General features: G+C 38.6%; 1 protein-coding gene across 6 annotated transcripts in view; it reads left to right on the top strand.

Annotated features, from left to right (window-relative positions):
• fam13a (family with sequence similarity 13 member A) overlaps nucleotides 1-13607 on the top strand; it is a 64690-nt gene that overhangs the window by 15152 nt on the left and 35931 nt on the right. For all 6 annotated transcript variants that reach the window (XM_044190830.1, XM_044190833.1, XM_044190832.1 and 3 more), the window contains 4 exons: nucleotides 1044-1191; nucleotides 3391-3474; nucleotides 4322-4408; nucleotides 8285-8532. In XM_044190830.1, coding sequence (XP_044046765.1) covers nucleotides 1044-1191; nucleotides 3391-3474; nucleotides 4322-4408; nucleotides 8285-8532 — 567 coding nt within the window. The remainder of the gene's footprint in view (nucleotides 1-1043; nucleotides 1192-3390; nucleotides 3475-4321; nucleotides 4409-8284; nucleotides 8533-13607) is intronic.

The raw sequence follows: 13607 nt of genomic DNA on the forward strand, positions 1-13607 counted from the left end.
GCCAGCATCCTCCTCTCTGACACCACCGACAGAGAGTCCAGCTCCACCCCCACAATGTCACTGGCCTTACGGATCAGTTTGTTGAGCCTGTTAGCGTCCGCTACCCTCAGCCTGCTGCCCCAGCATGCAACAGCATACAGGATAGCACTGGCCACCACAGAAGATAAAATCATGAGTGTGAAATCTGCTAGTAATACTTAAATTACATTACATTGCTCATAAATGTCTCATTAATAAGCTTCTTTACATTTTGTCAGACACGTCTTTATACTGCTCTGACTAACTGATTGAAAAAGAACTGACTGATTTCATCGGTGGTTCAAAAATGAATAAAAGATGTCAATGCACCTTTTGATCTACATGAACCTCTGGAATCAGATTTTTGACTCTTCAAAGTCTGACATTATATTAATTTAAAGGTCACATGCTATAGGTTAAGAACACTAATTGAGTCTAGTGAACAATTTTGAAATAAATGTCAAATGACATATAAGAAATGGTTGATGTTAAATGTGTTTTCAAGTGTTACTATGATGTTGTCATAAATAAATAATAACATCAGTGGCTTCATGTGCCTCCCTGCAGCTGCTGAGCTAAGTACCTCTGTTCTCACTAGTCTATTTATGATTGGCTTACTGGGCAGTGAGATTCAAATCATACTGGTGAGCATCTCCAGTAATAAACTGGGGTGTTCAGGCTAGGAAACCCTGCCAGGTAAAAGATCAGGTCTCACTGGACAGAATAGAGAAGAAGAAACTGTACTGGATACTCTGTCATACTGTACAACCCGTTCTCATCATCAGAAGCTGTACTTGTGCGTGTGTGTTGAAGTTATATAATTAGTACTACAGTTAAGCCCTAAAGCCAAGTGTACATATCACATAGTTGTTCAGTAGCATCAGACCTTAGACTTACTAGGGCAACTGAATTCTGCTTTGTTGATCAAGTCGACTAACTGCTACTGTCATGTTTAAAGAATTTGATGAAATCTCATCGGTTTGCTTTTAATTTTTTATTTTTTGTCTCTTCTCCCTCTCTTCCAGTGTGGCTCCTGGTTTCGAAGCAATGAAGGACCAAAATATCTGTAACAAGATCATGGTCAAGCTTATCCAGAACTACAGCAATATATTTGAGACAGACAGAAACGGAGAAGGCTGCACAGGAGAACAGTCAACCCTTATTTTTGTCAAGGTGTGGTATACCCATAGGAACACCAGGTGCTAATGTTTATATGAAATAGATCCGTGTTGGTGGTCAGTACAATGTAGTGGAGCTGAATAAGACGACTGTGAGTCACATGCACTTTAAACAGACCTCACCCGCTGCCCACCCACTTGGAGGAGTGGTGGTTTCTAAATTTAGGCTTACATAATATCAAGCTAAGATTGATTTAACTATTGATCTAATATCACAGCCTCGCAGGAACGACTCCTCCACAGGTGGCTGTTTTGAGTCTCTGGTTGATTTATATTTGCTGCTGCTGTCTTTATTGATTAGCTGGTTTGTCTGGTCTGCTGGTTTTCCTGGTGGCACCTTGCTGCTGCATCTGTAGCTACCTGAGGAAAATGTGGCTGCAAGACACAAACCAAGCAAACCATCAAAGTCATTTAAGTCATATGATCTCAGATTCTGGTTTAGAATGTTATATTGTATATGTAGATTATTATTTATTTTCAATACAGTCTCACCTGCCAAATATATATAAATGCAAAACTGTAGCCAGAGATTTAAAAATACCAAGTTCCAAGTTCCTGCTTCCCCAGAAAATGTTTGACCAGACCTCTAAAAATAAAAAGCCAATTTTTTAAAATTATTTTGATTTAAAAAAAAAAAATGTTTTCATTAGATATTTTATTTCCCAAATTGAGGGTCTGCCCTATGAAAACCATGGCGCTCCAAATCATTTCATGAGCTAAGACAAACAGCTGTATTTTCAGTTTTGTAACAGTGCATTTTTCAGATAATCCAATGGGTTTTTAAATGATTTATTTTGCATAAAAAGTAGGAGAATTATCTTAAACCATAAAGGAACACTTGACCCTTAAATTAATCTGAAAAAATCTAAATCCTCAGACTTAGATTTACATGTTTTTTCCTGGACATTGACTCTTCACACAAAATAAAATTCTGGTGGGCAAATAATGAATCTTTTATTTATTTATTCATTAATTTTTCTCTTTTTTTGTAAAGTAGTCAAAATGGGATATATTGAAAAAAATACTAAAAATGATGTAATTACCTATAAAATATCCACCAATGTAGAATGAATGTTCCTTAAAAAAAAAAACCTAGATAAATTATGGACATGACCTCAATGTCTTTTATGGTAGCTGTAGTTAGCGTGACATATTTAATATCTTTAAAGACTTTGGAATAATTTTTAATTAAAATGCAGTAAGAAAAAATAAAATCATAATAAATTGAAGTTTGTTCCAGTCCAGTAGAGATGGTGGAATGAGAGGAATATTTACTGCTGCAACAGCTGCAGTTTGAGTATCTTTTCAATTATATTTCACGAGCGGAACTGCAAAACACTGGCCGAATTTCCACATTTGGAAAGACACCCTTCACCACAGTCTATAGCAAACGTCTTGATTGTTAATTGATGACTGTGTTGGAATGTGGCATGGGCCATCTGATGCCACGGTGGGGTATCAGGCAATGACCATTGGGATTTAGCTCCTTGTGGGTTTGACCTCTCATGTCTTCAGGGTACCTCTCTGACCATTTTTAACATCATCACACATATTGTCTGGTTCCCATGTGACACTATACTTAAATAACACTGCTGAAGATGTTAATAATTTGAGAAATTAAGTAGTAGTGGTAAAATTAAATCTGGAAACACTTTGACGATATAGTGTAATTTTTTGAGATAACATTTCCAGTCACAAATCTCAAAACTCTGTGCTGTGTTGTGACTGTCTATAATGGCACAGCCACATGAGACCCCGCTGACCTATGGGAAACCCCTCAGTCAGAATGAGATCGTCTTACACACAAACATGCACTAACACTAACACATATGTACAGGCACGCACCGGCTACTGAGGCCCCTCACCTCCTGACCTTCCCCTTAATGCCTCTGAACAGAGCACATATGATCACTGGTGCTACCTTTTTCTTCAGCCACAAAATGCTGAAGAAGTTGTTAAGGGTTCACAGAAAAAAAACAAAAGTAGAACACACATAACCAGGAGTTTTTCTAAAATGATTGTAAAAATATATTTTACAGCTACTGTATATATGAGGCTACAGTTACAACAATAGGAACTGGAGAACAAACCTTCCTGGCCTCTGCTAAGCATGATTTGTTGCTCCTTTTGTTACTCAACTGTATGTATGTGAATTACAAAGTGATATCTTGTTTTGTCCTCTTTCTGGTCCCAGGAGGCGCATGTGACGGATGAAGACACCAAGAAGTCACCCAGCGACCTCAATACAAAGACACCAACGGCGGTTCCCAGGACAAAGGTGCGTGCTTGGCTTTACAGCAGCACGCCTGCATGTGTGCGTCTGAGTCTGTCTGCTGTGAAATGCAGTGTTGCTGTTTATGCGTGACATTGCCAGGTCAAACTTGCATGAACCCTTCAAATTCCCTTACATAGTCCTTTTTAACACCAACCATGTGATCTGTGTGACGTGATTAACATAAGATGGGCATGTTTTGGAAAAGCTGTTTTCTAACACCAAAACCATTTCTGTGTGCGTCTGTGTAGGTTTCTGTGAGCTTTAAAGATGTTATCTATGTCAGCTGACTTGTGTATGCTGCCTTGAATGGTAATCAGGTCACTCAGTGTGAATAGATGATGACCTTTTTAATAGTATGTGACTGACATTACTGATATCACTTGTTCTCTTTACAAATAGCACTGTTGAAATTTGCATTTTCTCACACTTGCTAATGTTATGAAAGAGGTTAGTCTGTCCTAGAACATCAAGAGAAAACATCAATTGCACTGCAGGAGTATTCATATTTTTAATTTTTATACTTAATTGACGGGAAAATTGATTTTCCCCATGAGCTGCCATATAAGATGTAGAAAATCATATAAGATATAGAAAATTTAACAAAGTAATTACTTTAGGTTATATTAAGTCGTGACTTTTATAACAACATCCAGCAAATTAATTAGGATTATCTTGCAGCCTGACATTATTTAATGCATTCAGTTATCCAGGATTGTTTATAATGCTATAAACTGCCTAAGTGAATGCATTCTTGTACATTTAACCATCTATGTACTGTTATACAAGTAATGTTTCTATGCACTTTAAATCTCTTTATTTTGCTTGATTTTCTCTCCATGCATTTTCCAAGGCTGGACAAAAAAAAACACCACAAAATAAAGAACTTCTGAACAAATCCTCCACCAACATTCCAAAGGAGCGGCAGAGAAAAAGGAAGGTACAGAAAATAACAGTTTGTTACTATCACTTAATGAGGGGTTTGGCTTAATGGTTAATACAATCTATTTCTCACCTTTCCAATAAATACTTCCTGCTTTCTTATCTGCTGTGTTGCCTTGGTGCTGATTAGCCTGAGGTCGTCTCTCAGACAGCTTCTGATGCCTGTGGCCTCGCTGTTTAGTCACATGATGTGATTTGATAAAGGCAATGTGCTGCAGGAAACAACAACATGCTTATTTGCAGTGAGAGACAAACATGGGCTATGGTATGCTCTTCCAACTGTGTTGTTATATTATTACAAATTAACCCTGCCACAAAAGCTGCATTTGGTCGTGAATTTAAATACAATTAAGGAGTAGAAATTTCCTGTTTGTGTACACGTAGAAGTTGAGCTTTGGGTTAATTTTTTTTTTTGTCAAGGTCAATAAGAGAGCTATATTTAATAAAGTAAATTCTAAATTCTGTTTTAAAGTCGGTTACTTTGATCTCACATAGTTGCAAAATTAGGTGCATATACGTTTGTATTTGTATATGTGATAAAATGATCAGTCATTTTTGTGAGGTTGGCTTCTGTTTGACAACAAAGACAGACTGAAATTATTTTGCTGTGGTTGTTTTCAAATGCAGTTTTAAACAAAGATGTGATGCCATACATGCGGTGGACATATCAAGACCAGTGTCAATGTAGAGATAAAAGAAATGCTAACTGACAGCAAGATAAGTTCATGTTCGCTTTCCTCAGTAGTCAGTGAAAAATCCTCTGCTTTTAGTAGAGCTGGTATGTAACTTAAAGTGGTCATATTATGCTCATTTTCAGGTTCATAATTTTATTTTGAGTTTGTACCAGAATAGGTTTACATGGCTTAATTTAAAAAAAAAAACACCACATTTTTACTCTTACTGCACATTGCTGTAGCACCTTTATTCACCCTGTGTCGTGAATGCTCCGTTTTAGCTACCGAGTGAGACATCTCACTTCTATTGGATCTTTGTTGGGAGTTGCACATGTGCAGTGCCTAGATAAGAACTACTAGCCAATCAGAAGCAGAGTAGGGGGGTCCTGACTAGCAAGGTAGTGTGATCCAAAACAAAGCTGCTTCACCGGTAACTATGGCTTCGGTTCAGCCGTTACGGTTCAGCCGTACATGTTCCAACAACCTAAACTAGTTTCACAACCGAGACTGGAGAGTTTCAGAGTGGTAAGTTATTAATTTGTAAATAATTGATCTTTCATAGGTAACGTTTTAACTGTGCACTGTCTCTACATCACAGTAACAACTTTACTGACTGCCTGGCGGGTATCTAACATTATTTTAATTTCATATTTAGGTGTACTTGTGGAAACTGCTCAATTTGTGCATTTAAGCGTGTGACATAGTGACGTAGATACGTTACAGAAGTAAAGGCTGGACTACAATCGAGCTGTTTTCAGGCAGTGCAGGAGCAGTGTTTTCTGTGGGAGAAGTTAAACATGTAAAAATGAGTTAAGGGGCGATCACACAGACACGCGCTGCTAAAAACGCTTGCAAAACCATTGGTACGACATGCCTAGCATGCGCTCCTTTCTCGTGCCGCGCCGTCATTTTTTTATGGCGGGTTTTTAGACGCACATAAAAGTTAAAATATTCTCAACTTTTAAGCACATGACATTCTTTTTTTGGTTTTCAGGTCAGGTCTAGTGGTGAGAGAAAAGCACATAAACAAACAAACACACCCACACACACTTTAATTAGAGAGTCATAAACATGTGTTGTAAATGTTGGATTTATGATGCGCCTATCATTAAAACACATGAATGTGTGATCAAAGGGGAACTTGTGTTTTCTTGAACACACAGAGATGTTCATGTTCATACATGAGCTTTGGACTCCAAAAGGAGTATTACTAATTCCTTGTTGTTGAATTAATACAGCATTGCAATAAAGCCTTCTGTTGCTATGGTAGGACCACAAAAACATTTGAATACTTTTTCGAAATAGGTAAATATCAGCTTTGCTCTTTTTATGCAACAGTGCTTATATTAACAACCACTATTTTGAAAGGTCTAGTGAAAGTAGTTGTGGTGGTTGTGCAAGCAATGACACTTCTGAAAAACTAGACAGTGAATAGAGATCAGTTAACAGAGGCCAGCTACAACTGCTTTTTCATTGTAGCAGATTACTGGAGAGAAAGCATACCAAAGTAAAATATTAGGTTCTAAGTATTTTATTTGGCTTTCTTTGCAGTCTTTTGATATTTTAGTCACAAACAAATTATTAGTTAATCCATGATTTAGAAACCAGGTCATGTCCTCATTTTGGTCTGTCAGGCTTCTTTGCCATCTGGCCTATTTAGCTCCTACTTGTTGCTCTGTTTGAGCTCTTTTTTTATGCATAGGCAGAAACTGAGAACCAGGAATGGAGGCAGCATTGCAGTTTGATTTTTAGCTATGTCCGTTTGGAGTTTCCATGACTGTGTCTGAAATCATCTTCGGTATATAGTCATTTGTCATTTTGTAGTGTGTCTAGTAAGAACACATTACACAGACAGAAAATATAGGTACGTTTAGATCAGCTGCAGATACTCCTTTAATACTCCTTTTGGAGTAAAAATCTTTGGACTTTTTGCATTTGACCCATTATAGTTCTCTACATTGAATTCCCTATAAAGTGAGTAGTAATGAGTGAATAAGCTAACAATTTAAATTGGTGTATTGGAGACTCCAAATTGTCGTTAAGTATGAATATGGTGATTTTCTATCAGATTTGTTTGATAACGTTTTTATTGATTTTCCTTATAAAGCAAAATAAAAATACAAAGAAAAAACACATAATCAGAAAAACCAACATAGACCAACCAAGATGACAGCACCATCTCACCAACACTGCTGAAGTTCATTATCACAACTGGATGGGGACTTCTCCCCTGAAAAAAAACAAGCTAATGCCTACATTCATTTTCCCTTTTTTTTTCTCCGTTTCCTTTCTCTGTGGGTTTCTGTGAATGACAAATTTAACTAAATCAATTACGAAGCCCGGAAAGGGTAAAATCCATACCAGGTCTAGCTAAAGAAGATTGTGGCGCTAATTATGCTGCTAAAGATTCACCCATTAAGTGTACCAATGACTAAATGGGGGCAGCACCCATAGATTTTAGAACAACCCATTAAGTTAAACCCCAAATGGAAATGTTCGGCTGATAATTGGTGTAAAGAAAAAAAGTAAGGCTTTTAATTCAACCGATAGACATTTATCTCTAGCCGAGCCTCTTTTAGCATTGGTTGTTTTTGACCATTATCAATACTTAAGCTGCTGGCGTCAGAGCCATTTCATACTCTGTTTACCACAGCCAGCCGGCTATTTGGCCTCAGTGTTCATCAGCAGCCATACAAGTCCTCTTCATATATACTAAGAGAAAGCCCTGTGACACATTCTTTAACACGTCTCTCAGGCTTCCTTGTTTTAAACTCAGTAAAAATGCAGAAGAGTCCTCGCAGTGTGGCTGTAATTAGGTTAAGGTTCTTCTCCTACACTACAGTCGGCGGTTCACGCTGTTTATACCCACTCAGGGTCAGTACGGTAAGACAAGCATCAGTCTAAACTTACAGTTTTACAAGCTAACCTCTTTTTTCCCCTCACCTCTTTTGTGGTTCTTTTATTGCTCTGTGCTTCACCTCAGAAGATCTTCGAATGCATGTTTTATAGTAACCTGAGCAAAGGTTGAAAGCTCCGGTGTGTTTCTCTCTGTGTGTGGTTGTATGATGAGCTTGATTGTGCAGAAATGATAGCGTTTGTGTATCATTTACCTCTTGTGCTGTCTCATATTTCCTGTCACAAGACTCACCTGTTGTTGGCATCTCTCTCTCTCTCTCTCTCTCTCTCTCTGTGTTATACAGGTGAGGAAAGAGAAGAGTGATGGCCTGACTCAAGTCATCCCTCAGCCCAGCCGCTCTGTTGGGTTGCCCCATGCAAGACCCCTGTCCACACCAATAGTTTTGCCCTTGACCTCACAGCTGAGGACCCCCAGTCCAGAGCCAATGGAGACAGCGCCCATTCCACTGGTTCGCCAAGACACCCCAGACACTGTCTCACAACTCGGCCACCTCAACGTCAGTCCCTCTGGCAGCATGGAGGCCCTCAGCAGGTCAGTGTGTCCGGTCAAAGAGCATGCACCCATGTCAAAGAAAGTTGCAGACTTGGGATAATAATAATTTTGCTGAAATTATTTTATGACCTATTTTTATTTTATGTGCACTTTATGCTTTAAAGTATCATTTGTGAAGCCTGTTGTAAAATGAATGACTTAAGCCTACCAACAGCAGCAAAAAGTAAAGCATGCACCAAAAACAGAATTCACTTACTCTGTAAAATATAGTCAGTTACTCCTGCAGTTTCATTACGATCACAGTCTTATCTGTAAGCGTGATCCTTTATGGCAACTGTAAAATAAAACCTAAGGTCATATAACACAAAACAAAATTTAACTGCTACATACATAACAAACTATTTAAGGATTTCTATTTTCGTTTTGTGATGTCCAGTTCCTATGTGGAAAACAGGGGTGGGGGTCTTGCAGTGGTAAATAGGTTATGGCCACTGTTTGCATAGGTGATGTGCTATCAACTAAGGGTGAGGGTTAAGAATCCTGAGTGTCTGACAGCAATCAGGGATCTAAAGCCTGAGCCTCATGGCAATGTGCCTTTGGCATGCAAACAAACCTATTATAAGAAGCTGAAACTGGAACCACTTGGTGTCGAGTGTCCTCAGTCCTGGAATAGCAAGACTACAGCTGTGCCTGTTGTTGGGGCTCTTGATGCTTTGAACGAGGGCTTAGGTTAGCATTAACTTTGGCTGTGATCACACCTGCACTGTTTGGCTGAAAATTTCACTACTATGCTGCTGTTTAAAACCCCTTCTCACACACTCCAAAGCCAATTTATTCACTATGTATGTTTTCAGTGTCACTACTTCACTGACGATAGACCACACGTAGAATTTGTCTCAGTGGAATAACTACAAAATATAACGTGGAATATAATGTGGAGCAAAGCAATAAATGGCATGTGTGATGTTGAAGCACTAAGATGAGAAATGATGACCGTGTTTTGGCTTCTACTACAGTTTGTCGAACACACCAGTGACCTTTTAGCATGACATTAATCAGAGTTTCAAACCGTGTCAGCACCAGATCCATTAACACATTACATAAACGTTTAGTATGACACACACATACACACACACAGTGGTGCTCTTACATATATCTGTATACTGAATTACAAATCTCACTGCACCCACTAAAAAATCATATAAACGTAATATAATTTGTATAACAGGATTTGTGGAATGTATTTTTATCTTAGAATATGTAGTACTTTTATCGTCCTAACAAATCCAAGTAGTGATTCTGTGTTTAAAAAAGCCAACCTCAGTTCTTCAAGTTTTTCTTTGCTCTTTATAACCAAGATAATGAACAATATTGCAAGTGCGACCTAAAATTTGTTAAACCAACAAGGCCACCCATCGCCTCTTAATGGAACAGATGTTCCCGTCTACATGAAGTGGCAAATATAATACTTCCAAGGTGGCAAGAGCTTCCGTCACCATGCCATGGTGTTAGTAAATCTCCTGGTAAATCTGCCCCACACCCTTAAATTATTCTTGTCAGGTCGCGTTGGGTGACTGACATACAGACAGCGTGACAGGTAACCCCAGTAAAGTGCGTCAGCAATCTGAACTCACTGGTATTTACTAATAAACACCTGCAGTTTGCAAAAAGACTAAAATGATTTTAACATATTTAATGCAAGAAGGCTTTTGATACTCACTAGCAGTGTTAGAGATACTGGAGCTTTCACATGTTCAAAGAAAAAGCATGTATGTGGAAAAAAATAGTTTAAATTTTAAGTAGCTGTGATTTTGACACATAAACCCATAACAAATATATGATAATTTTCCATAAGGGGATCCATCTGTGTCTTCGTATCTGTAGCTGCTCTCATGCCTGCATGTCAGCTTGCTCTCACTTTCCATAGGTATGTGTTAGGCAAGTCTTTCAGCATAATGCAGCACATACAACAACACTGCCACCCGTTCCACAACTAAATTAAACACAATGAATGACAAAATGAAGGAACTACTTTTGTTCAGCATTTTATATTTCAACTAAAATGTTGTGTTTTCATAAATTTTTACTTTTAATTCATAATTTTTATTTTTGTAGGGTATGAAATATGATATCAAGATTTTAGAAAGTAGGTTTACACCTTGTTGGTGGTAAATAAGCAATTTTTAAAATGTATCTGATGACATGTGTATTTGATTTGACACATGCACTCTTCCAGGAACTATCCCTGTCCTGGGTTACTCCGCTTGCTCAGGTCACATTCAGCACCCACCAGAAATCAAATCATCACCCTCAGGGTTTCCTATTAGTGGCTCCACTTTTAGATCTTCTTGTGTGTCCATGTTTTGACCTGTATCAGAGCATGAGTCTTATGTTAACATCTTAACACTTTGCCTCCTCTTTATTAAATACATTAATCCAGTAATTTTGTCTGGCACAATGCTCTCACCTGTACCTGAAATATGACACCAGCCTCATTCACCACACAGGCCACACGAGTCAACATAGCAGCGTCATGTGAATTTATTATGTTCTCAGCATTGCGTAGCTGCACGTAGGGGATGCATAATGGCTTTTGTATGGAGTTGCCATGGTTCACTGAATCTTGTGATATAACCAATGGGTTTCTTAGAAGCCCACTGGAAATAGGTGGGAGTGAGGAACTTTGCAGTGTGGTGTGAGTGCAGGTTCCCTGTGGGTATAACAGTATTGTTGGCCGCCTGTCAGGAAGTCTCATCCATCAGCCTGAAAGCCTGACAGCACACAGTGCACACAGGAATAGAAGTACTAAGCAAAAAATATAATACACTATAATATTTTCTGGACGTGATAGTGAGCTGCTGTAGCAAAAGAGTTTCCCCTCGGGGATCAATAAAGTATTTCTGATTCTGATATTTACAGCAAGGGTGTACCAAACTGGTTTTCCTGTACTTGTTAGTGCATTTTTTCCAAATCTCATACAGGACATTGGTCCCTAATCGTATTAGGATTTTAGGTCTATGAAGAGTCTCAGTGAGCTAGGTCACAGGATATCTAGAAGTCAAAGCCAACGAGATTTGCTGTTTTATTCTTGAAGATATTCACAGTTTGTCCAAGAGGTTTCTTTAGTTTTCTCCTGCCGAAGCTGAAGCCTCTTGGATAAGTTTGATGTTTAAGTTCAGTGACAGAAAGTCAGATACCTGGCTTGATAGTGAGGGGAAAGGATGATTGCAGGTGCTCCCAAGTCAGTAGTTAAAATAATCTATGTATTTTAGCTTGTACTGAAAAGACTGAAAAGAGTTTATTCATCGATTAGTTGAGAGCCAAAATTCACTGGGGATTTATTGCTTTTGTCTGATCACATTTGGATTTTGAATTGTTAGTCAGAAGACGTGAAGATGTCACTTTGGGTCTGAGAAATTGTGATGGGCGCTTTTTAATATTGTCAATGTAATAATAATGTCAAATATGGTGTAGAAAAGGTAATGGTCATGATGAAAAGACTTGACAGAAAACAAGATGCATGTAAGAACTGAAGACATATGAAATCTGTAAATCGTCTGCAGGTCTATCTGTACCTCAGTTTAAAATCTGAAGCATGAGGCTCTGTGTTGCTTTAACATAATTTTCTCTGATGGAATGAGTGTAAACCAAGCATAGCTTAGCCAGGCTTATCCAGCAAATACTCTAGGTCTTGACCACCACACTCTGAAGTATTCTAAGAATGTCCAGCATCCGTCTAAAAGCCAGTGGTTTGGGGGTCCTGAATGGACTGGAGACTGAACAGAGGAGCTGAGACACAAGGGGACTCTAGCTTTACAGGTCCCAGATCCTCCTTGGCTCTTGATTAATGAGGTAATTTGCAAAATTCACTTCACTATAGAGTGGGTGCATTTTAGAAATGCCTTTGCATTAGTCTTCCCTGACTGTTTTTCACTTTTTGTTTTGCAGTACTATCTCAAAGAATAGCTTAAATTAATCTATTTTTGAGCAAAGATAATGTAAAAATTGATTATCAAACAACTAATCACAACTGTAATTGTCAGCCTTCAGCCAAAGACAGTGATGGCACCTCCAAAATAGTGTTCACATCTGTGATTTCATAAGAACTTTAATTAGACTTCAGCAAGCGTTGTTGTTGCGTGTTGTAGAGGGATTTTGGAAAAAGTAAGGCCGGACGGAAGGAGATGGATCCTGCCAAAGATCACTGGAGCCAACTGGAGGATTTTTCAAGCGACCAGCATCCACTAAACCAGACTGCCTTTGTCTACACATTTTTAAAAATGTTGAAAAAGTGGAGCATGTCCAGATTTACCAACGTGTCATTGGTAGTTTTCCGTTCGCACAGGAGGGATCAGGCCTTTTCCGAGTACCCCTACAAAGCTTCTCGTTATCCCCTCAGTAAGGTAGTGGGTAAGCAGGATTTCCGCTTTTGCAAATCATGGCGGCAGTGATGGCACACATTATTTTAATACGCTTGCCAGACTGTGTAACACCAGTTAAGAACATGGGTGTGTGTGTGTGTGGGGGCTGAGGCTCTTAAAGAATTTCGAAGTGTTTGTAGTGAACTACACCTGCACCTAAAATAAGGCTAGAGGAACACATGCACATTTACTGTACATTGTGTGATTTGAGAAGACTTCTGTAGTTCAATGAACTTCGGCCCATTTTTAATTCCCGCCTGACTTGAAACCTAAATTCTTTGTTTTGAATTTGCGGTGCTGCCCAAAGGACCAAAGTGGTTTCCCCTCCCCTCGACACCCCTGCCCCTTACAGTAAGCCACATGAAGGCACAGCACGTACCAAAACACACCGGAGAACCAAACGTTCACTGAATGGTCCACTCAACAACAACTCTTTCTTCTGTGTTTTAGAAAATCTGAGACTCAACATGTTTACAACCTACGATATGACTGTTTATTGGCACAGCAGGCAAAGTTATGTCATATTGGAAATTGTTTCAGGTTGATGTTTCTGTTCCTCTTAAAGACATCAAACAAAACCAGCGAAACTATTATATTTATATTATATTTTTGCTGCTCTATTGGATATCAACAATATTGCGTGACTGCTCCTTTTGGCTATTGGATATTTATGATTGTTAGTCAGTCATTATT

Source organism: Siniperca chuatsi, linkage group LG3 (assembly GCF_020085105.1).
Source record: "Siniperca chuatsi isolate FFG_IHB_CAS linkage group LG3, ASM2008510v1, whole genome shotgun sequence".
NCBI lineage: Eukaryota > Metazoa > Chordata > Actinopteri > Centrarchiformes > Sinipercidae > Siniperca > Siniperca chuatsi.